The 23,593-nt window shown below is 40.7% G+C and overlaps 1 protein-coding gene across 1 annotated transcript; it reads right to left on the reverse strand.

Moving 5' to 3' along the window:
- Window positions 1-68: 68 nt before the first annotated feature.
- On the reverse strand, window positions 69-22,762 carry Copb2 (COPI coat complex subunit beta 2). The gene is made up of 22 exons (XM_021636578.2): window positions 22,616-22,762; window positions 18,109-18,246; window positions 16,077-16,163; window positions 15,761-15,887; window positions 14,827-14,975; window positions 12,777-12,923; window positions 12,207-12,306; window positions 11,436-11,578; window positions 11,004-11,203; window positions 9,485-9,595; window positions 8,412-8,500; window positions 8,219-8,325; window positions 7,292-7,435; window positions 6,569-6,699; window positions 6,103-6,310; window positions 3,292-3,402; window positions 2,225-2,439; window positions 1,286-1,378; window positions 1,016-1,196; window positions 794-862; window positions 598-666; window positions 69-404 (listed from the first exon to the last, which is right to left on the reverse strand). The coding sequence occupies exons 1-22, from the start codon at window positions 22,616-22,618 to the stop codon at window positions 309-311; spliced, it is 2,718 nt and encodes a 905-aa protein (XP_021492253.1). The 5' UTR covers window positions 22,619-22,762; the 3' UTR covers window positions 69-308.
- Window positions 22,763-23,593: the final 831 nt, after the last annotated feature.

Below are 23,593 nucleotides of genomic sequence, written 5' to 3' on the forward strand. Positions count from 1 at the left end.
CTAGTGAGGTGTTTAGGCTCAGCCATGTAAAACTCAAAGTCCATTTTCTTTAGGAAGTAAAGTCAGAGTTTTTCATTAATTCAAAAGATTTTATGAGGAATGGATGGGCTAATGACAGTATGAAAAAAGCATATGTGTCTCAGTTAACATAGTAATTTAAGTACAGCCCATCTACTCCTTTGAAGATGAGGAAGTGGCTGTGTTTCCCCCGTTTACATGTGCAAACCAAGGAGTCTCCATAGTTTCTGGTCAGAGTGATTTGATTTGTATCTGTCATAATGATCTCTTATTGGAATAAATGGCAAACTTCAGTCATCCAGAATATCTTCATCCAGATTGATGTCTGTTGTATCAATATCTTCTAATTCCAAGTTATCCAAATCAACTTCTAGTTCTAGTAAGCTCTGCAAGGAAGGGAAGGGGGAGAGGGTGACTGTTAAACAGTACTGCGTTGAGTTAGCTGGCTCACAATCCAAAACCAGAACTGAATTCCCTTATTACTGACAAGAGCATCATCCCACTTTGAAGCCAAAGACATCTAAACTCAAAGGCCTGCCCACCTGACACAGGACTGGAGGTAGAGGATGGCTGACCCACCTTTTCGTCTTTATGGGTAGCTTGAGAGGCCATGATAACTGGGCTAGAAGCAGGTTTCCCATCAGGTTCCTGAAGAATAAGGGGTAAATATAAAGCCAAAGGAACTTCCCCAGAGATTTAAATATTTCGCCATGCAGCGGAAGGCCGGGATTAGGAAGTGGCAGGTAGGGTTTTAAATCAACAGTTCTCTACAAACCTGTTGAGCTGTGGCTCTTGAGGGCTGAAAGCCTTTTGCCTCTTCCATAACATTTCTCTCTTCGTTTGGCTATCAGAATAAAACAACAATAAAATGAAATGTTCTGAAATCAGAAATGACAGACACTTGGCCCAAATGTCAGACATTAGCTCTTAATACTGTATTAGCACATTTTAAACCTGGACTTGTGAATGTGTGTCAGCCTGGTACTCTGCCACTCACCGTGACAAGAGGGTACTGCTTGGCTGGCCACAAATCCGCATGTGTCTCCTTCACCCACTCTTCAACAACAAAGGCTTCCTTTAATCCAGGGAAAAGGTTTTCATACTCTGTGGGGTCAGCAAGGGATTCTGCTGCTTTCTGGTTGACTTTTGAGAGATTCTCCCTCCACAGCTTCACTACCCTAATATAGAGACATCACAGAACCAAACAGATAAAGCACATGGGCCATGTTTTCAGTTGCAACATTTCTCTCTCAACTTAAGTCCGTACCTTGAGACCTGGCTGGGTAAGTAAGTGCGGGCCAGAAAGGCAGCTTCTGGGAGTCTTCCTGTTCTGATCAAGAGCTCTAGGCAAGCATCAAGCCTATAGAGTAAAGTAGAGACACTGTTAAAGAAATGAACTTTCATAGCACATAAATCCTGCCCCTTACACAGTCACTTCTGTTGCCGAGCCTTGTAATTGTCTTAATGTTGAACAAAACCAATGGACTGTAGGGGTGTGTGGGACAGGACAGCATTTGTGACTGCTTTCAGCTCATTTTAATACAGGCCTAGTTTTATGACAGGCCTAGAAGTGTAGCTCAGTAATAGAACATTTGTTTAGTGTGCACAAATCTCTGAGGTTCACTCCCTTAGCACACCTCAAAAGAATTTTGATGATGGGGTCTAAGATTCTTAAGAATTGGCATGTACGGCAAGCCTAATAAATACTTTTATGTTTATTTCCAAAAGGCAAACTGATGTCCGTGTGGTTTGGCTTGCATTAACTCTACTAGACTTAAAAATTGATGACATATTCAAAGTCGAGCTCAAACAGTAAATAGCATTTCCATCTTCCTATCTTTGCACAAAACAGATCACAACTTCCTGGTGTAGACAGTCCTTTGCCATTATGGACCAGCCAGGAGAGAGTAACAGCCTCCTGCTGTCATTCAGCAAAATGGCCCAGGAGTAAATAACTGGTAGCTCCTTGACCTGAGCAGCTCAAGAATAAAGATACGGATCAGCAGTTACCAGAGCACCTTGCTAAAGTGCCACCAAGGTAGGCGCTGTTCTCTAGCTGCCCCCACTATTCAACAGCAGTCAGCTATGCATCAACCCTGTCCTCAGGATTTGTGTCATAATCTCTGAAACACCATCCTCACAGTCAGTGGAGAAATAACTGCTTACAACTCCTTAAAGTCTTTTAGACCTTGAGATAAATACTTACTTGCCCTGTAAAAAGTAGCTCATGAATGCCACATTATTTTTGCCATCTCTCTCTGCACCTTCTGCCAGCTTGTTCACCATGCTGGCATTTCCAGAGGCAGTGGCCAAGAGCAGGAGACCCCCGTAATCCTGGGCATGATGCAAACACTCCTGGGCTAGGCTGAACTGACATTTACTAATGGCGAGTTCGGCAAGTTGTTTCCACTTCTGCTCCGACTGTAAGAGTTTAAGATAAAACATCTTTGAAAATAAACACTGAAACTTCCAACATCAGCATTATTCTGTTACTCTCAACATCACTGTGATGACAACTGAAGATATTTATATGATGTAATTTTTGAGTTATGCTTGGTAAATTGGCTCTGTCAAAGAAAGACATGATAAAAATGTATAATGAGGAAATGAAAATCACATTAACAAAATTAATTCAAATGGTACATGAATAATTAACTCATTTTTATTTTTTACTTACACAGTGAAACTGAATCTAAAACCATGTAAATGGAATTAAAATGTCATTAGATTGCAATTATTTTAACAAGTAAATTAGTAACACTTTCTTAGGAGGAGTAGGAAATTATATCCTTAAATATTTTATAATGAATATGATCATTTGTAGCTTCTCAGAAATCAAATAAAATGCACATTTAACGATCTTGACGGTTAATTTTTTTGTACAATCTGAAATTAATTCACTCATGAATGCTGTACTTAACCTATAATTTCCAGTATATACACACACATGCACACGAAAATCTACAAAATATCAAAATTCTTCTTTAAAATCTGTGCATCTCACTAGTCTGTAATTTTGTGGCAAATTGTTACCATGTCTATACTCTGAAACCCAAACTAGACAGGAAAATACTTAAACAGATTACAGAACTAAGAATATGCTTAATTTAACCCATTTAATTTATGCAGTGATTAACAGTGCGTCTTTGAAAAAGATCAAAGAGACAATAGCCTCACCAAAATGAGTCATTAGTAACAAAATGTTTCATCAAAAATACCTAAGTACCTACCAACCCTTCCCTGGGCTATAGAAAGTCTTGGATTAGAACATACCTCTGCTTCCACTGCTAACTGGTAAGCAATTTTCAACTCTCCAAGTTGAAGAGCAAGCTCAAAACGATGTTCAGGATCTGTGGATACTGTAAGTGCTTGCTGTTTGAAGCCCTACATGTTTTTAAAAAGAAAATGTGTGACTTAGACATACAAAGAATGTGCATATATAAAATACAAATTATTTCTCTCAAAAATTCTACCGACAGAAAAACTCCACAGCCACTTATTTCATTGGACCACGGGGAATCTAAACCCTGGTCATTTGATACCTATTAGCATCCATGAATATACCACCAACAATGCAAAAGGGGAGGCATTTTTATTAAATGAAGTTTACATTCCCATTTCTTCCCGGGATTTGCACACTTTTATACTTATGTCTTTAAGCTTATCCTGTAACAAAGATGCTATAGCAATACTTAAAGATTTCTGGGAGAGCTAGGGTATGGGGAGAGCTAGAGAACTGATGTATCTCATACATTTTGATAAGTCCTAATTAAATACAAAATAAAATTTTATTGACTGCATCAGGGGTGGGGGACATGTGGTACATGTAATTCAGGTCACCTGCTGGTAACCTCAAGTAGGCCTTAGAGGTCATTAGTCCAGGTCTCATCAGGAAAGGAAGCCAAAGCCTTCCAATTTCCTAACACCTGTAAGTCATTTAGCTTGTAGCTGGGTCCAACCACTGATGGCTGTCATCAGTTATGCTTTATTTTGGTCTTCGCTTCATCCTATCATGTATCCAAAAGAAAGCCAAAGGTTTCCTTCTCATGCTCCATTAGAGCATAAAACTATTAGGACAAGCTTTTGAATCATTGACTGTAATTACAAAGTTATGTTTTTTAAGACAAAACCATTGGTGGGCAAGTTGTTCAGCTCTGAGAATCTGGTAGTGTCAGAGGGAAAGTTGGGGATGGTTTACTTCTCAGCACACTGAAAGAAAATGCTTAGTTTAGGGTGGTCAGGACAGAGAAGCTAGACAAGTTTCAGAGTTGCTGGAAATGTGCCATACCACTGACCAAATTTTATTTCTTTTTCGAGACAGGGTTTCTCAGTGTAACCGTGACTGTCCTGGAACTCACTCTGTAGACCAGGCTGGCCTTGATTTCACAAAGCTCCACCTGCCTCTGCCTCCACAGTGCTGGGATTAAAGGTGTGTGCACCACCACTGCCCAACTGAGTGACCAAATTTTAAAGAAAACTTTTGTTAGAAGATTTTTGTGGGCTGAAGAGATGGCTCAGGGGTTAAGGGCACTGACAGCCCTTCTGAAGGACCCAGGTTCAATTCCCAGTGCTCTCATGGCAGCTCACAACTGTCTATAATTTATAACTCCTGTTCCAGAGGATCCGACACCCTCACACAGACATACATACAGGCAAATACTAATGTACATAAAATAAAAATAAATAACAGAAAGATTTGTTTTTGTATATGAATGTCTGGCCTACATGTATATAGTACATTATGTGTGCCTGGTCTTGAAAAGGCCAGAAAAAGACACTGAATTCCACTGGAACTGGAGTTACGGACAACTGTAAGCTGTCAAGTAGTTGCTCAGAACCAAATAGGTTATATGCAAGAGCAGCAAATACTCTTAACCAGTAACTATTGCTCCAGCTTCATAACCATCTACCTCTCCAGCTTCCTAGCAAAATTTTGAATGGTTGAAAGCTGGTGGAAGAGTGAAAACACTGAAGAAAAATTCATGTTAAGTCAGAAATAAGGGCAGCAGAGAACAACCTGGTTTACACCTCAAACCCCAAGGTGTCTCATAAAAATTGCCTAAAAACATATACAACATCCACTACTGTCCCTCCAATCCCTTGACACACGGGCCTATTCTGTGAAGGTCTCCAGTCTAGGGATACACGACACCTAGAAGAGGGAGTATTGACTGTCAGGAGAAAACTGTGTCTAAGAATGGAGACAGACTAAATGAAATCCAAAATGTTAAGCCTCTGAGCTGGCTTCTACTCAGTCCATTGAATGATGGCAGACGGATTTTCTCTGTCAAACCTAACTAGCTCAAGGGGTAGCCACACTAAACTACTACAATGTCGCTTCCATCAGTGGTACCTAGAACGTTTTAAATGCTTCCTGAAGTTACTAGATGCATTAGGTGACTATCTAGACATGAAGTCTTCCTCCACAGCCTTCCTATCATGCCCATACTCAAGAATCCCTGTTCACTTCACATGAGATGCCTGAAGCTGAAGAATGAAGAATCAGTATAGTGCTATATCCTCAGGCATTAAAACAGTACATAACTGTGGGGACAGGTAAGGAGACAAGACAGACATCTGATTATACCGTGCAGAACCTTCTTTATATGCTATGAATATGTAACTGAAGTAAAAAAAAAAAAGTTACATGAGGCAAAGGCATATTAATAAAGATAAACTTTGTTAAGTGCACTTTATAAAACTCTGTAGCTCTGGCTGGCCTGAAACTCTGAGATTCAACTACCTCTGCCTCTCTAGCACTGGAATTAAAGGTGTGCAGCTAAGAAAAAAGGAAAATATCAACAACTTTTTAAAAGGGGTGTAAGAAGGAAAAGACTGATAAAATCGGCACCAACCCTGACAGGCACTTTGTGTGCTGAGCTGAAAGAAAGCATTCAAGCCAAATGTGCTGCAGGCTGACACAGCACCTCAACCAAGAAACTGGACTTTTGGGGAGAAAATTAGTGGTAAAAAATACAAGAAGACATTCTACAACCCATATCAATGCTGTGTCAAATGTTGGTTTAAAAATAAGAGGAAAAAGCAAAGAAGGAAAGAAAAAGACAGGCAGGTAAAAGCTCCTACCTGTTTTTCCAAAAAGTGTGCAACTCTTGTCCTCTGTTCTTTGGGGATGGTAGGGAGAACCTTATCAGCCATGCTGAAATCCCTCCGCATGACAGCAGTCTGGTACTCCAAGACTGAAACCAGCAGGGAGTAGCTAACAATGTTCAATTCCTTATCCCCCAGATAAAGTCTATTGTCTTTAGGAATATAGCCAAGAAGGTACATTGTCCTGTAAGAGAAACAGAATTAGAAGCCCAAATCTACAGTTACAACATGCGCGTGCGCACGCACGCACACGCACACGCACGCACGCACACACACACACACACACACACACACAGCTCTCTTGCTTGAAATCTTTCCATCTGACAGCTCAGAAAGCCTGCTGAAACTACTGTAGGGATTCACCGTATCAGTGTTACACAAGTGAGCACGACATCATGCTCACACAGCACTTTCAAATTTAGGCTGCAAAATGACTTAGTACCTGTCCAGGTGGGCAATGGTGACTATTTCTCCTCCCACGTAATAGTTTAATCTGTTCACAGAACTTGTGTAAATGAAGCAGTCACCAACCCACAGCCCAGTTTTCACAATTTCCTGAATTTCACCAAGAACCTATAGAAAGAAAACAATATTGCGCTCTTAGCCAACACCAGAAATGTGAACAATAAGCTGGACATTGAGAGTGGTAAGGTATGCAAAGTAAAATACAATCTTGAGAACATTATTGCTAGGATATTTTGTCATCACTTAAAAACGGTGTACGAAGAATAGATACTGTGAAATTTCATTGTTGAGTCATAACTATAATCTGAGAGTATCAATCTAAACTGCCCAACACACGTGAAACTGGAATGCTAGGTATCTCTGAGTCCTTTAGGCGTCTATCCCCAGTGGATGGTTTGTTCCCATTTCGGAGCTCATTTGAATAATTCTAGCTCAAGAGTCTTAGAACAAAACACCTTCAGGTTTCCTAGTGAAGCATGCCAAAGCAAGCCTGCAAATTTCCTACACGTCAGGGCACACATTTATTTCAAACGTTTACTTTCAAATTCTATTTGTGCCAAGATTTTAATTTTTACATGTTAGCAGAACTTACAGCTACCCTCCCCAAACCCAATTTACATAGAAATGTTAGAAATCAGTGTGGTCTGTTTAAAAATATAAAACATTAAAAACAAAGCCTAAGCAGGGCCGAGACACTTACCTCAAAGGCATCTTCAATGCCATCTTCAGTCACTCCCTCATGTGTTTCCTGTGCAGCCAAGACTTTTTCTGACAGATATTTAAGAATAAAAAATGATTCCTCGGTGGCAATACAGACCAGTTCTCCAGAATCAGACCAGAAAATCTGCAACCCGACAAACAGATACAGGTGACTGACGGCCTTCTGAGCGGCCACAACTGCACACACTTGTTCACTGCAGGGTCAGTTATAGTAAGGTAGTAATGGTGCACTTAGCATTTGGTGCAGTGTACTCTACACACAACTGGGGAGGCAAACAGCACAGGCGATTGGTCACGCAGCGGAAAGCCAATGGGAGACAGGAGTGCTGTCTTCAGGAGGGGTAAGCTGTTCCTATTCTCTAAAACACTGTTTCTCATTCTTTATTTCCCCTTTCTCCACACACACGTGGGCACTCATACATGAAATTAAAAAACCAAACAAAAGTAATACCACAAGCCAGTACCCTCTGGTGGGCCATGGCCTCCTTCCCTAGACAACAGACTCAGGACCACAGCAGGGCAAGATGGTCTCTAATGGTAACACCAACAGTGAAAGGTGTCAAACCAACCAGCAGCTCTGAGGTGTCCTGACCATTATTACATGCAGTATGGAAAGGCTTTTGCACATCACTAACTCCCTAATTTCAACATGCATGTTTACTTTGTAAAAGACATTTAAAATAATCAATTTTGGAATTTGTGTAACATTCTATACTTTTACAAATAGTTAATGTTTACTATCTGACTCCAATGCATAACTGATATTCTGAGCACTTCTTAGGTAAATGGCATGGTGTTCAGCACGATGGGACCAGGATAGCAATGTGCAATGGGCCCTTCTTGACATGAAGGACTCAGACATTTCAAAGACAAACCTCCCAAAAGCAACCACAGAGGAGAAACTCACGTGCTTGGGCTGAATTTCAATTCTGCGGATGAGTTCTGTATTGTCCCAGTCATAGAAGGCTAAGCCATTTACAGACCTGACTCCCAGCAAGAAGCCACCATAGATACCTTTAAAAGGACACAGAAGAGTCTGCTCAAATGTTCTGAGACATTACAAAGATTCTCAGAATGTGTCATAAATAAATAGCACTTACTTTCAGCTCCAAAATCGGGTTTAAATGATTTTTTTTCCTTAAAGTTCTTAAATATCTTTACGACACTGTTGCTTTCTCTTATTGCATACCTGAGGGACAGGGGAAACAGCGTATTATACGTTAAACCATAATTCCATTAAATGTTAGAGATATCTTTAAATATTTCTGATTAAATATTAATTATTGAAAAATATCAAATGTAGCCCCATGTGAAAATTCACTGACCTACTTTTTGTCCCAGGATATCATGAAAACTTTACAGTTAGACAAATAATGAATGGGTTTCATGCTGTGTGCATTGATACCCATCATCCATTCAATGGAAAACTACTCTGCACACAAAACAACTCCTTACTGATACAGGTAAAAAAATATGGACGATTTCAAAAGCCAGATCCAGGAAAGAATGCATGCCTATAGCACTCCATTTATAGGAAACTTTCAAGACGTCTACAAAAGAAAGTATGATCTATACAATCACAAAAAGATGAGGGTCTGCCTGAACTGGGAAGTGAGTTGACTGGGGTGGAATAACCTGACTGTGTTGCTGGTTAAGAACTGTATACACTGGAAAGAGCTAATGTGACTTCTGCTTTTAATGAGAACATTTTACGAATATTGTGAATTCAGGCAGAAAGAAATAGGTTAAGAATGAGCAGTGAGGGACCTACAGAAATTGAGTTTTTAAAAAGATGCACTACAGTTCTTGTCAAGGTGACATGGCACAAGCAGCATCTCTCAACTAGTTTATAAAGGACAGCAGTCACTTGGGGCTTCCTCAGGGCCTACTTGCTATGAGGCCTACTTTGCCATAAACCCCAAGCATGAAGTCCTGTCACAGGTTCCATCAAGGATATAGGCCTTGAATTCCCCAGGTGAGTGGATTTATTACATCAACCTGAGTGAGGCAGCATGGTAATTCAGACAGGGAAAGGGCTGTTTATACTCTCCGAATGCTTTAATGATGTACCTGTGGGGGAACTGTCTTTTAACATGGAAAAGCATCAACCACATTGGCGCTAACACCCTATCTGCAATCAGAACAAACTGGGCATCACACAGCTGAAACTTACTCTGAAGAATCGTGGGCCCATGCAAACTCCTGGGCAGACCCAAAGCTCTTGTTTCTCAAAGCCATAGCTGTGTAGATGATATACTCCCCATCACCACATACCACAACAAACCTAGAAATGACAGAGGAAATGACATATAGGTGTTAGGAAACAATGATTCACATGTATAATAAAATAATTCAGTAGCAAATGCTACTTTAGTCAATTCTTACAATTCAAAATGTTAGAGCTACACATTTCTCTGAATATGTTGTGCATAAATATTCTAAGCAACAAGACCAAAAGCAATTATCAGTACGGGGTTACTGACAAAAACATTATTGCAACGGCCTTCTCTCATCAGTCCGAGCCTGGGGAGACACAGAGGACTCCAGTCATGCAGTAGTGCTTGCTGAGCACCTAGATCTTCACACCATGCTCACAGCATCATACCAAGAAGGTACTGCTTATAGCACATTTACCTGTGCACCAACCAATGCTCATCACCCATGAACAAAAAGTTGTATTCAACTGTTAGAGTTGCGAACAGGATCATTAACATTTAAATAATGAATAAAAACAGAAGTTACATAGCCAAACATTTGTCCCCAGTAGACAAAAAAAAAAAAAAAAATCCTCTCTTCAAATTCCATTTAGAACATGATAATGTCCGTTATTGGAGAACACTCAAAGGTAAAATGAAAATCTTAGAGCAAAAATATGTTTGAAGATATTAAATATAATACCTTAACTTTCATAAGATAATTAAAAATGATTAGACATCAGTGATTGAGACTTGATACGGTATGTTGTCTTTAATGACAGTGAAGATAGCTTAAGGCATCCAGATACACTGTAAAATGATTATTAAAGCTCTAGAGCAATGGTTCTTAACCTGTAGGTCCCGACCCCTGTGTGGGGTTGAATGACCCTTTCACAGGGGTCACATATCAGATATCTGCATATCGGATATTCACATTACAATTCGTAACAGTTGTAAAATTTCACTTAAGTAGCAACAAAACAGTTTTGTGGTTGGGGTCATCACAACTGTATTAAGGGGCTGCAGCACTGGGATGGTTGAGAACACTGCTCTAGAGCTTGCGCTTAAACTTACTGTTTAGAGAAGTAGAAACTTCTCTCACACAACAATTATTATTTCATAATTCTTAAGGGAAAACAGTACTGACGATTCAAATTATGAATAAGTAATAAGTTTTCTAATCCCAAATGTTTTCAGAAGATACACTGGAGTTAGTCTTCCATAAGAGCAGTGAGTAAGCAGTATGTAGCACATACTCAGGACAGGACCAGGCCCTTGACCCACAAGAACACAAACCCAGCGCATCTGAAGAACAAGGAAATAATACTACATGACTGTGCCACCTGTACAGCAACTCCAGCAACTGACCTGGCAGCTAGCAACTGTGGAACTGTGGGCACAGCACTGCTCCAGTGGGACAGATTAGGGACATGCTGTGCATATGCAAAGTTGCTCTACCAAACACAAGCCCAGACAGCGATGTTAATGAAAGCTTACCTCCCATTAGGGTTGTGCTGAATAGTCTGTGGATATATTTCACAACTGCCCATATCCTTTACTGCGAGTGGCAGTCTTTCTCCATCTTTAATTTCCGCATCGCCCATTGCTTTTAGGTTGGCCTGCTGAACTTCTGAATGCTTGGCCCAGATTATCTTTCCATTGGCATCCATGGACATGGCAGGTTCCTCCCTACCAAGCTGGAACAATGACAAATAGCTCTTAGTGACTAAAAGGAAACCCAGAGAACAGACTCTTTTTCCCTCTTGGAGTCTTATTTCCTTTCTTCCACATTAAGTTGTCATTGCCTAATCTCTTGTAGTTAACAACAGAAGTGCTAGTTGATCAAAACTGGAGACTTTGGGAGATGGATGTACAAAAACCCAAAAAGGACTTTCCCTATCTCCATCTATTTAACCAAAATATAATTACCTTAACAATAATGCTCCCTTCATCATAGCCCAGAGCGACATTGTTGGACCCTCTCAGACTGGCCACACACCATACCCTCTCCATTCCGTAATTCAGTGTGCTCTCAAGCCGGTAGGTGCTAGAATGCCAGATTCGCACTGTTCCTAAAAAGCAACAATGTGAACATTCCCTTTGGATATGAACATCCAAGATAAAGTGTTAGGTAAAGGAGCTACATGGAAGTCTTTCTATTTCAATAAAAGTACTTCCTAGCAACTTTGTGACATTCAGATCTATCTTCTTTAGATAATTTTACAAAGCAACATAAGCATGAAATGACAAACAAATTGCAACTAGAAAACTAGAAGTAAGCAATTAATCATACATGTAAAATCACAACATGGTTTCCTGGGTAAGTCTTCCCATGTACATGTTTACTGTGTGTGACTTCTTCTTCCCTCTCGCTATAATTCTATGAGTAGACTAGTATTATCATCTATTAATCTTCCCAAACCATACATTTGCAAAGTGGCAGGGCCTGAATTTGAACCCAGGTCTGTCAGACTCCAATGAACAGGCTTTTTCAGTTCTTCTCTAGAATATCTGATGTCCTTTTACTTACATGATAGAGTCAAAAGACACTAGAATGGTGATGATGATAAAGTCATTTTATTGTTCTGGATTTTAAGTCTAGAATCCTAGTCAAGGATATGGAAGCTGCTAGAAATCTCCCACTGCAATATAGGACCCAGTGAATCATGTCAAGCACATCTAACACAGACCCTAACTTACCATCTTCTGACCCTGTGATGATGATGGGCAGCTCAGGATGGAAGCTTGCACATGACACGTTCTGGGCATGCCCCTCCAGAGTCTGCACACAAGTTTTATTCTGAAATCGAGACACAGAAAGCCACTATGTTCCACTGTTCAGAAACTGTGTTAGATGCAAAGGGTGAAAGGTTTCAGAAAACCCAGAGACACAAAATATGGCAATATGGGTGATAACTAGTTATGACTGTTCCATGTGGTGAAATGTTTACCACAGTTACATCACAACATTCACTGTTCTGCCTGCTGCATTCAGGTACAGAATTCTGGTAACAAGGACACCCAGGTTTAATATAACAATGTAAAAACCATTTTAAACAAACAAAAAGCATGATGACATTTTATTTTTAAAATCTTAAAATGAATCTGTAGTTATTTATAAAGGAAAAAATTTTAGAACCACAATTGAGTGTAAATACTGGGGTCTTAACTTAGAACTCTGAAGAGTCCTTCCATCCAAGCCTCAGAGGTGCCACAGAAAGCAGTAAAGACCAAGTCTAGAGCACATCAAGGAAGCTTAAAGAGACCTACCTGATAATCCCATATCTTAACGAGCCTGTCATCTGCACCTGAAATGAGGTATGGCTTGTCACCACCACTGTAGTAATCGATGCAATTCACACCTTTTTCATGTCCCTCCAGAGTAAAGTTTGGTGATGAAGAACCCAGCTGCCACACCTTCGGAGAAGAGCAGCATTTGCCAGTGAGCACTTTCAGAGGCAGCTCCACGCATTTCTAACACAAGACATCAAACACCCCAGCCAGCACAGAGAGGGCTCAAGATTTTGCTGTTGTTCTCATGTTAATTTTCAGGACACAGAATCACTGCTCTCTGAAAATGCCAATTCTTAGGCTTCTCCACAGAGATTACATATATTTCAGTTGGTATCCTGCTTAGTTCTGTCAACTTGAAACAAGCTAATTATCTGAGAAGAGGGGCTTCAATTGAGAAAATGCCTTCATCAGCCTGGCCTGTAGGCAACCCTGTGGAGGCATTTTCTTGATTAGTAGTTGATGTTGGAGGACCCAGCTCACTGGGGATGGTGCCACCCCGGGGCAGGTGAGCCTAGATGATATAAGAAAGCAGGCTGAGCAAATCATGAAAAGCAAAACAATAAATAATGTCCCTCCATAGTTCTGCTTCCATTTTGTGGTTTCTGCCTTGAGTTCCTGCCCTGACTTCCCTAAATGTTGGACTACTATAAGCTATAAGGTGAACTAAGCCCTTTCTTCCCCAAGTTGCTTTTGCTCAGGGTTTTATCATACCAACAGAAAGCAAACTAAGAAAACTGGCATACAGGTGAAGCACAAGAATCAACGTAGTAACATTCTGAAAGGCTCTGCATTCAAGTAAGTAATGTTTCGATGGGAGATTTATTAGATGAGTAATGTGCATTAAAATGAAAGAAAATTTGCCAGGCAGAGAGGCACAAGCCTGTGTTCCCAGCATCTGGGAAGGTGAGAAAATTGAAAATGTGAGGCTAGCATGAGCTACACAGTAAATTCTGGGCCACCTTGGCATATACTGTAGACTTTGACTCAAAAATAAACAGATAAACTTAATTTGGTGAAGAAGTTAAAACCGATCGGAGTTTCCCATCTATGTCAAAAGCAAGGGTAATTCAACAAAAGGAAACAATGTCAGGTTATACACCTGAAGATCTTTAAATACAAAATAACTTATGAGTTAAATTAATAAAAATATTATACGTGTAAGCAAAGTGATTTGAAATTTATTTTAAGTCAATGAACTGAGACAGTATGAAGAGAAATCTAACTGTACTCACTGCAACATATACTCAGTGTCCATCCAGTACAGCCAAGGCATCATGCTACTCTCCCAGAATGTCTTCTTGGTGCTGTGCAAGGGGAAACACAGCTCCTGCCCCAAATATCCAATATCCAATATGTCATGAGGATAAGGGGTTCTAAACTACATGAATTATGACCCAATATGAAGATTGTTAATAGAAGCAAAAGCTAAAGGGAGTGACATATACTCTGTCTATAGCCATCAGGTGCTTGACTTGAGTTTCTCAGAATGACTGTCTGTGCTAACTCTTAGAAAGCTACATAGATGTTCAGAAAAAAGTAAATCCAAATGAGAGAATGAAAACAAAACACCTGAAGTCAGAAGGAAGAGCTGATGAAGGCAATGTTCTGTGAACACTCATGGCATTTCTAGAGGACAGTGAGTAGGTCCAAGTTATTCTGGTGTCTGTAACATCAGACTAGGCTAGCCCCAAAATTCTGTATTTTACTCTTAGGCATCTGTAGTTTACTCTCAGAGAGGGAACTGACAGACTCTATGAAGAAAGGCAGCCAGTAGAAAGAGGAAATCAGAGGCAGAAAGGAGGAATGGCAGTAGAAAGAATTCAAATGCAAAACAGACCAATGATGAGAATGGGACAATGACTAAAGGACACAAGGAAAAACAGACATACACAGACACACACATGATCTAAAAATCATGGCAATGCTTCTTATTCTAAGATCCTAGAGTATAAACCAATTTGACACCATGTTGCTTCCGCATGGCAAATGTTCCTTCTGTAAGCGCACAGACAAAATGGAAACCTACCTTGATGGTTCTGTCCAGAGATGCACTGGCAAACTGATTGTTATCTTTGGGGTTTATCACAATCTGCATAACGTAATGTGTGTGTCCTTCAAACACTTGTGAACAAGACCATTTTTTATCCCAGTCCCATAGCTTAATTAGCATGTCATCTAAACCAAAAGAAAGCCAAGTTAGTTGCAATTTGCTTTTCATTTCTGCAGTAAGACAATCTTGGTATCTTTTAAGGCAACAAATGTACAGTTCACACATCCCATTATCTAAGCCATAGAACCAATACTGGGAAAGACCTCCAAGTCCTCATTTGCCCTTAGAGTATATCTAACTATGGAACAGTGGGTACAAAATGAATATAGTCAGCTACTAAAGGCAACAAAAGCCATTGGGACTTTTTTTTTTAATTTAATAAGAACTGTGATCACCATCTAAGTCTGAATATAAACATGCAGCATTTGCCTGATGAGACAAACTGCTTCTACAAAAGTTCTCACTTGTTAATTTAAAAATATTTCAAAGACTACTACTAACTCAGGGCTACCCAGGTAACTGCCTTCCTACAGGTATACTGCTTTACACTAATACCAGGGAGCCAGCTAGACTGAATATGCAGATAAACTATCGAGCCTATGGCAACCTGCCAACAGCCCATTCATCAGCATACTAATGAGCTTTCTGCTCCCCAGATGTTGATGAATCTAGACTTTTACATTTTCCAACAGGAATCAGAGCAATTGCAAAATAATCCTAAATACAGTTGCTATTTCATTAAAATACACACGTGGGCAGAGTCAACAGCACACTAATGAATTCAAATCCTTGAAAAGATGCTGGGAGTGAGAGCTCCACTTGTAAGAACAGTTAAAGTAGAACATGTCTTGCTGAAAGAAAATCATCACTGGTACTCTGGTACACATGACTGACACAGGTTGTCTCTTACCACTACTGGTGAGAATAAATGGCTGCGTGGGATGAACAGCAATACAACGAATGTAATCCGAGTGTGCTTCAAACATATGCACTCTCTCCAGGGTGTTATAATTGAACACTCGAATCTGCATATCATCCTAGGAAAGGAGATCTTAAAACATCACTATTATGAAATAAACTGCATTAAAAACTAAACTGTATTATAGGCTCCAGGCATAACACACCATATTTGATTAACTAAACCAGTAAGGCATTACAATTCTGCAACTGGTATCTATAACCACTGACCAATCAGAAGGCAGGATCTGATACTCAGAATTACTTACTGCTCCTGTCACTACCCAGTTCTTCCTTGCAACAAATTTTGCAGCTCGTACAGGAAGATCACACACTTCAAACGTCTTCACCAGTGTCTTTAACAAGAACAAACACATTGAGACATGAGGAAATAACTTACTCTGTTGTACTTAAAACATCAGACTATATAAAACATTTCTAGTTAAGTGTTTTTAAACAAAAGTATGACAGCTCAACATTAAAAGAAGATCAAAAATAAGGACCAATCACCTTTTCTTTAGTAGAGTTGAAAACCAGAAATTTAAGAGAAAGCAGATGGCCAGAGGACAGCACTCTAGACCCTCTGTGCTTTGGCCTGCGTCTCCTTTCCAGTGTTGCCTTTGGCTCCTGTCTGGAAATCCTACCCAGGGAAACACTTACTCCCTTCCCATACCTCTGCTCAGCAGGACTCCACCCTTACTTTCATTCTACCCCACTATGCTCTCCAAGGGCAGGAGTCGTCTCCACTGTACAGCGGGCACCTACAGCAGTTTGGAATTCAGCGGCTGTGTAGTTGAGTGCATTATCTCTTAGCTCAGTTTCCTTTCTTAAAAATTGAGCCCATAAACTACGTGTTTATGAGCACACCTTTAATCCCAGCACCTGGGAAGTAACAACAGCCTTGTCTACATATGAGTTTTATGACAGCCAGGACTGCATAATGACATCCTGTCTCAAAAAAAAATTGAAATGATTTAAACAAGATAGCCCCCTCCACACACACACACATTTTAGCAATGCATTTCCAGAAAAAATGCTGAAGGTTTGTTTTTGGTTGCTGTTTGTTTGTTTTAGTAAGCAAGAAAACTAAGAGGTTTAGAAGTCCCTTGGTGTTCAGAGTTGATTATCTACATGAGTTAAAGATGGGAATTAAATCTCCTAGGAAAAATCAGAGATGAACAGACCTCTTTGCTGTCCCGTTTTTTAAATGTCTGCTCTTTAAAATTCTGAAAATTAAGCAATCATTTTCAATGGCTTTTTTTGTATCAAGAAAGTAATAAAGCAGTATTCTGGAATAAAACCCAATCTTAGTGGCTCCTTGACCAAAGGTATGCTGGAAAACCAATAGGGATTAGCTCACAGAACTGTTGAGGCCACCCGGGCCTCCCACAATAAGACAACGCCTGAATCAGTGCCACAAAGATACACAGCTGCTACCAAGCGACTCTGACATAACCAGAGTAGACTGAATGTGAAGTCTGTAAGATGGCAAAAAAAATTGCAAAAAATCTTGAGTCATCAATAAATCCAAGATGTGTGGAGCAGTAAAAAAAGGCTGCATAACCCTTATGACTGAGTAACACATGAGGTGCTGAGGTGGGGCAAATGGCACTCCGGGAGCTAAACAAGCTAAAGAGCAGAAAACGCTGTACTCTCAGGCCACGGAAGTGCCGCGTCTAAGTTAAGAAAGCAACAGCTAACACCGAGGTGGTTCCTTGTGGGTGAATAACAATGGCCTAACATTTTATTCCATGTGCTTACCAGTTTTCTCATGCAAAGGGCACAACAACATCATCCACTCAGAGTAACAAATCAAGGCTCAGTGTAGTTAAGACTTGCAAGCTAAATAGCAGCAGGCATGCTACAAATAATAAAACACCATTGTTGTTTTAAAACACTGTACCTACTACTTCAAGGAGAATACAATCCTTCCTTATATGAAATGTAAGACCATTTGGAGTCATCCTAAACTGCTGTTGTCACTCTCAAAACATGTGAATAGCAATTAACTAACTCTTTACCATTGGTGACAGAGGGAACAAGAAGACAAGCAAAACAAAAGCTGGTGCCAACACTACCTACATCAATGTTGCTGTACTTAAATATCACATATAATATGCCCAGAAGAATTTCTCCCAGAAGCAGCACGCAAACAAACCTAGTTCCTGATCATTTAAAATACTCTGTCCTACTGTGAGAAGCACTGCACACACAGCTAGTTGGGCTCTGGTGTTTCTTTCATTATTAGTAGTGGTATGTTATAGCCTTTATTGCTAATAAAAGTCCTTTCAAAACTCTTACCTGAGTTTCATGATTCCAAACACACACACTGCCATTGTAGAGACTAGCTAACATCCATGGTTCTGTAGGATGCAAATCCACACTCTTAACTCGATCAGACCTAGCAGTTAGCTTTCTCTTGATGTCAAGTCGAAGAGGCTAAGAGAAAAAGACAATTGTTGAGAAAAAGTAAATTCTTAAAGCCAAATAAAATATGTTTGAAACAGTGTATTGAGAGGCTTATGAAACTTTGCTAATCTGTGAATAGTATCAAGTCTAAAGCACCTATGTTAATCACACTTATAAAAACAGAATGTTTTAAGTTTGTATTTATAGCAATGGTTTCCAACTTTACTTATCCAGATCTTTTTCTTTCAACACTTAAAATTTATGAGGACTTCAAGTGGCAATGTTTTATATTTTCGTAAAAATTTTCAATTTGACTTTTTAGAAGACTTTTTCGTATCTGTTTTTGTCTCCAGTATGTTGTGATATACCGTTTTGGTTGATATGTGACAAAACCACCACCATCTGGCCTCAAACACATATAGTTAGGAAGCAGAACATAAAAGCCATTTCTGGAGAATGGGATGTTCTGCTTTGATGCTGCCTGACAAACGGGGGGTTCTTAAAGAACTCTTGTAGTGTGGCATCTGAAGCCACAGAGTAACTATTTACACTTGCCTAAATTAAAATCTACTAGTCTAGCCTACCCTTCAAACTGATTTCAACTCCTGCCTGGTTTTTATAACATAATACATTGTTCATCTAGGCAATGATGGTTCACTGAGTTACAAAAACTCCATTATACTGAATCAAAAGTTACACTTATACCATAACTTCCTACTTCAACTGATAGGTCTTTGAATATCAGAAATATATAAAGTTCAGTCTCTATAATTCTAATTTTCATTGGAAAACTAGAATTCTATCATCAGTAACAGATATGGCCAGGGACCAGCTAACTTCAAGTTATCAAGCCATGTCCAGTAAATACTTCTCAATAAGTAGTTTCTCAGCTTACAAGTAAAGCCTACAGCCTGAACTTTTATCTGTACTTAAGTGCTTTTTCTTCCAGACACGTTACCTTACAAGTCCTTTACACATCCTCATTTCATAATACAAATACAGAATCTTTAGAAGATGCCTACTCAGGTGTTGAGATTGACAGCATTAATAATAGTTACTGTTTCATCAATGGCACTCTTAATGTAAAACCTGGCTTCTTAAAAACAACTGTTTTACAATCAGAATATATTATTATCAGGTCAAATGTGGTGGTGCACTCCTGTAATCTCAGCATCCTAGGCCCTGGAAAAGAAGACTATGAATTCAAGATCAGCCTGTGCTATAAGGCAAAACTGTCTCAAGAAGGCTATATCATCAGTACACTGGCATTACTGCATCAACATGGTACCTCTCATCAGCACAAACGTAAACCTAGCGGGATGGCCAACATCATCTTACTAGCGGTAAAACTTCTGATCTGAGACTTCCTGAAGCAGGAAAACACCTCTAAGGAACTACAAAAGATACCTAGTTTATAGACAGGTAAATTGAAAACATCAACTAAATCACAATTTTCATGTCCATGCCATTAGGGTTATACCAGAAAATATTGTGGAGACATGTCATCCAGGAAGCTCTATTATCCTAAACCATAATATTAAATGAGCTCTTTGGAAATAATCAGATTGGGGGACATTTAAATCATAGACAAGTATTAATGTCTGATCAATAAGGTTTTACTCGTGTCCATGAAGGCCTTTTGAATTTACAGAAACATACTGAATAATAGGACAATCTTTAAAAAAAAAAAAAAAAAAAATCAGGCCATAAAATAGCAATAGTTTAAAACTGCCCCTTTCCAATCTTATTCCTTATCTGAACCACAGGACAGAAAATCATGTAAGTGATTATTTTGTTTCTCCCAGGCATACCATCACAGAAGAAACGTTAATTCATTAGACAATGATGCTCTGGAGCAGTAGGTTCCACTAGTAGGCTAATTGAAAATGCATTTCCCCCTTCAACAAGCCCTATGTACAACCTGAAAGCTGACTTAGCAGGATGAGTCACTGTGCTAGCTCCTCTGTGCTGTTCCATAACAATCATGAATGCAACAGAAAGTTACTTTTTAGCACAAATGGAGGATCCAGCAGAGTTACTATCCTGAAACAAAAACCAACAAGGCGTTTATTCACCTCTCTTTGAGTGTCTGTCAAATGTAGGTCACTGTCTACTTCTGACCATTCTTCAATGTGTGCCTCCCTTAGGTTCAACAGTTGTTTTCAGACCCATGTTCTAACTCTCTGGTTCCCTTGAGAAGACTTGGTCCTGTTTATCTCACATGGTCCTGTTTATCTCAACTTACTCCAGCCATCATCCCAAGATAATTTCAGGAGAGCAGAACCTTTTCAATGACTTCTGAGTTGTTGCCCCACTAATGACGGTCACAAATTTTTAACGTCTTTGTCAACAAACAGGAAGTATATTTATATCAGGAGCCATAGTGAGATCTTCCACATAAGCCATCACATCCAGTGTATATTTATGCTTATATTTATCTATTTTATCCTAACAATGTTTTAAATTGATTATTCAAAATGGCCAGGGATCTTCAAACAACCAGTATAGCTGTACATGCTCCAAAGCACAGACACCAGTTTTAAAATGTTTATTACTACAGGCAAGAGCTCCTGTAGGCATACTTAACATCTCAGTCATGACTTTTAGAAGCTATCCTGCCAGGTCTTAGATGAGTAGAGAACTCACACTGCACTTCATCTCCAGACTGAGCTTAAACGCCACTGATGGGCCTAGCTTGACCGACTCTTCCTTTCACAGTTTACCTGTGCACACAGCTCTTTTTGCTTATCCAGTGGCTATTTCTTAAGGACAGGATCATTGCTTACACAGGTCCTTCTCTCCATTTATTTGTGTGGGAACAGCGGGAGGAACAGGTGGTGTGACAGAGGTCTGTAGTCTTGCTATATGAAACCTCAGCTGCACCTCTCAATTCAGGCATGCGGCAATAAGTTTGCCGAACCTCCAAGGCTTGACTTGTATAAACAGGGATAATAATAGTATCTACCTCTTGGTGGTCTGGAGAATTCTGAGTTCAATTAGAGCGGTGCAGGGCTTATAGCAGCCATCCCATAAACATTGCTCATAATTATCTACAGCTGCTGTGACAATCAGCCGGTAACGTTTAGCAAAATGCAGGACAGTAAATTTTCCTGTGGTGAGTGAGCAAATGAATAAATGCATGGTCTGCACTTTCTACTTGAGACTTATAGGCCGTCCTTTGGTGTCTGCTGATGGTTCTAGGACCCTCCACCAAATCAAAACCCATGGTTGCTCAAGTCAAGTTAAAAAACATAGTGTGGTATTTGCGTATAATCTTCCACCCAAAGCTGGTTCAATCTGTGGGTATGGAACTCATATATATTGAAGAATGACAGCAATATTTCACTATTTAAAAATATGTCTCAAAATGAAATTAGGCAGATCCAAGGGCCTTTCCAAAAAATGCCATTTCAGAAGGTTTAATTGACGCCAGCTGTTTTCAATATAACATGGTGTGATTACACAAGGCCTATTGAGGTGGCTCTCAACTCTGAGAATCCAATAAAGAAGATGGTGTAGGAGGAGCTGGAAACACTTAAAATTTTATGGCAACATGTTTCTCCAAGAGGTTTTCTGAGAGTAGCCATGCCCTTCCCTACCCAATCCTTGCTCTAGTTTCAACTCTTCCATAATCTGCTTTGTGCAAACTTAAACGTTTTTTAAACCGTCAGGCAAGAAACTTGGAATTATTTCCTCTGCAGTCTTTAATCATCAAAATACTTGCTCATGTGATCCATAACAAATAAAAGTCAGGAAAATGTTTAAGAATACAAACGCTGTTTTTGTTTTTTTCCCCTTCAGAAAAGATAGCCTCACACTTTTTAGATTTTGACACTCTCGTGTGCAAAGGCATTTTGGGTCACGTTTGAGCGTAACTGTGATGACTTTTTTAAGTGCAGAAAAACACAAGCGAGTTTTATAAGAAGTTCCCCCAATCGGTCCTTCCCCTAGAAAACGATGAGCTGGGCCGCCAAAGCATTTAAAATTCCACCTTTGACTCCATAAACATTTGACTCTTTTCTCTGCTTAAGCCTACAATTTGGGGTCTGCACACTTCCAAACACGACGCGCAACCTGGATTAGCAGACACCACCTTAATGACAGAATGAAGTGATTCTTGTCAAAGTTGCCTCTGGAGTCCGTTTTCTGCCTCGGGCATTTCCTTGCACTGACAGGGGCCCTGACTGCCAGGAGGGTCAGCAGCCGCTCACTCGCAGGCACCCAAACCACCCCAGCCTCCCGGCTTGGCCTTCTGCCTCCCGGGACTCCATCAGGACAGGGGACTCCGCCAGGCCACTGCGGGAGCGCAGACGGCTTCTCAACACGGTCTCCCGTCCGGAAGCCCCGGGAACCCTCCACAGCCGGTGGGTTCCGCTCTGTCCCGCGGGGCCCGACCTACCATGGCTCCGGATGTTCGAGCCCGTACCTCTCACAGGCTCCAAGCGACACCGGTCCCGAGGAACCCACCGACCCACGGACCGGCCGACCCACTGACGTGGAACTTCCGGGAAGCCGTTCTCGCGATACTTGGAGCCAGGCCGTGCGGCTGCGCGAGCTCGCCGTGAGGCGGTCTGCGTCGGGCCCCGCCCCGGTTTCCTAAGTAACGCGGCCTTCCGCGACCTCTGCGGCTGAGCTGGCTGCAGTGTGTGGCAGGCGTTGGTTGTTGGCGATCGGGGCTGCTCACCCTCGCCAGAGAAGACAGTGCTGGTTGCGTGCTGAACGCTGGGGGCAGCGGAGGGGCCCGGAAGCTCTCTCCGAACAGCCTGAGCCTCTAGCAGAGAAAACAGGGCTCTAAGACAGTGTACTCTAGTGGGCTCCCGGACGGTGTCTGGGTCTTGGGAGACACCGATCGAGGCCCGAGAAGGTGCGGGCGGGACTCCGGGTCTCTGAGGTCCGAGGAGGCCTGGGGTCTTGATTCCGTAGCTTCCTGGAGTCAGCCTAGTGATTGCCCTTCCAAGATCATCTGCCCCGTCGTTTGTGTACTCTTGTGCCTTCTGCTGACTTTCAGAGCTTCGCATCAAAATCGACTCGTCTTCATTTGACTGATTAGGAAACTAAAGCTCAAGAGAGTTGGCCGTACTAGCCAAGATGGCATAGAAAGGTGGTATTGTTAGGATCTGGGCTCCGAGGGAAACCTGTCCTCTATCTACTACGCCAAAGGAGCTCTTTATTAAAAGTAGTTGAATTTTAGAAAGTACCATAAAACAGGGGTTGCCAAGAAAAGTGCAAAAGCCTTGTCTACCGATTTCGCACGCACATAAGATAACGCTATGAAACAAATGGAACTTGACCCTGGCTGCTTATTAACCTCCGGTGTGAGAAAAGCCTACGTTTCCAGAAAGAAAGTTTGTAGAGTGAGAGAGGGAAGCGTGAATTT

The sequence above is a fragment of the Meriones unguiculatus genome, chromosome 6, assembly GCF_030254825.1.
Source record: "Meriones unguiculatus strain TT.TT164.6M chromosome 6, Bangor_MerUng_6.1, whole genome shotgun sequence".
Taxonomy (NCBI): domain Eukaryota; kingdom Metazoa; phylum Chordata; class Mammalia; order Rodentia; family Muridae; genus Meriones; species Meriones unguiculatus.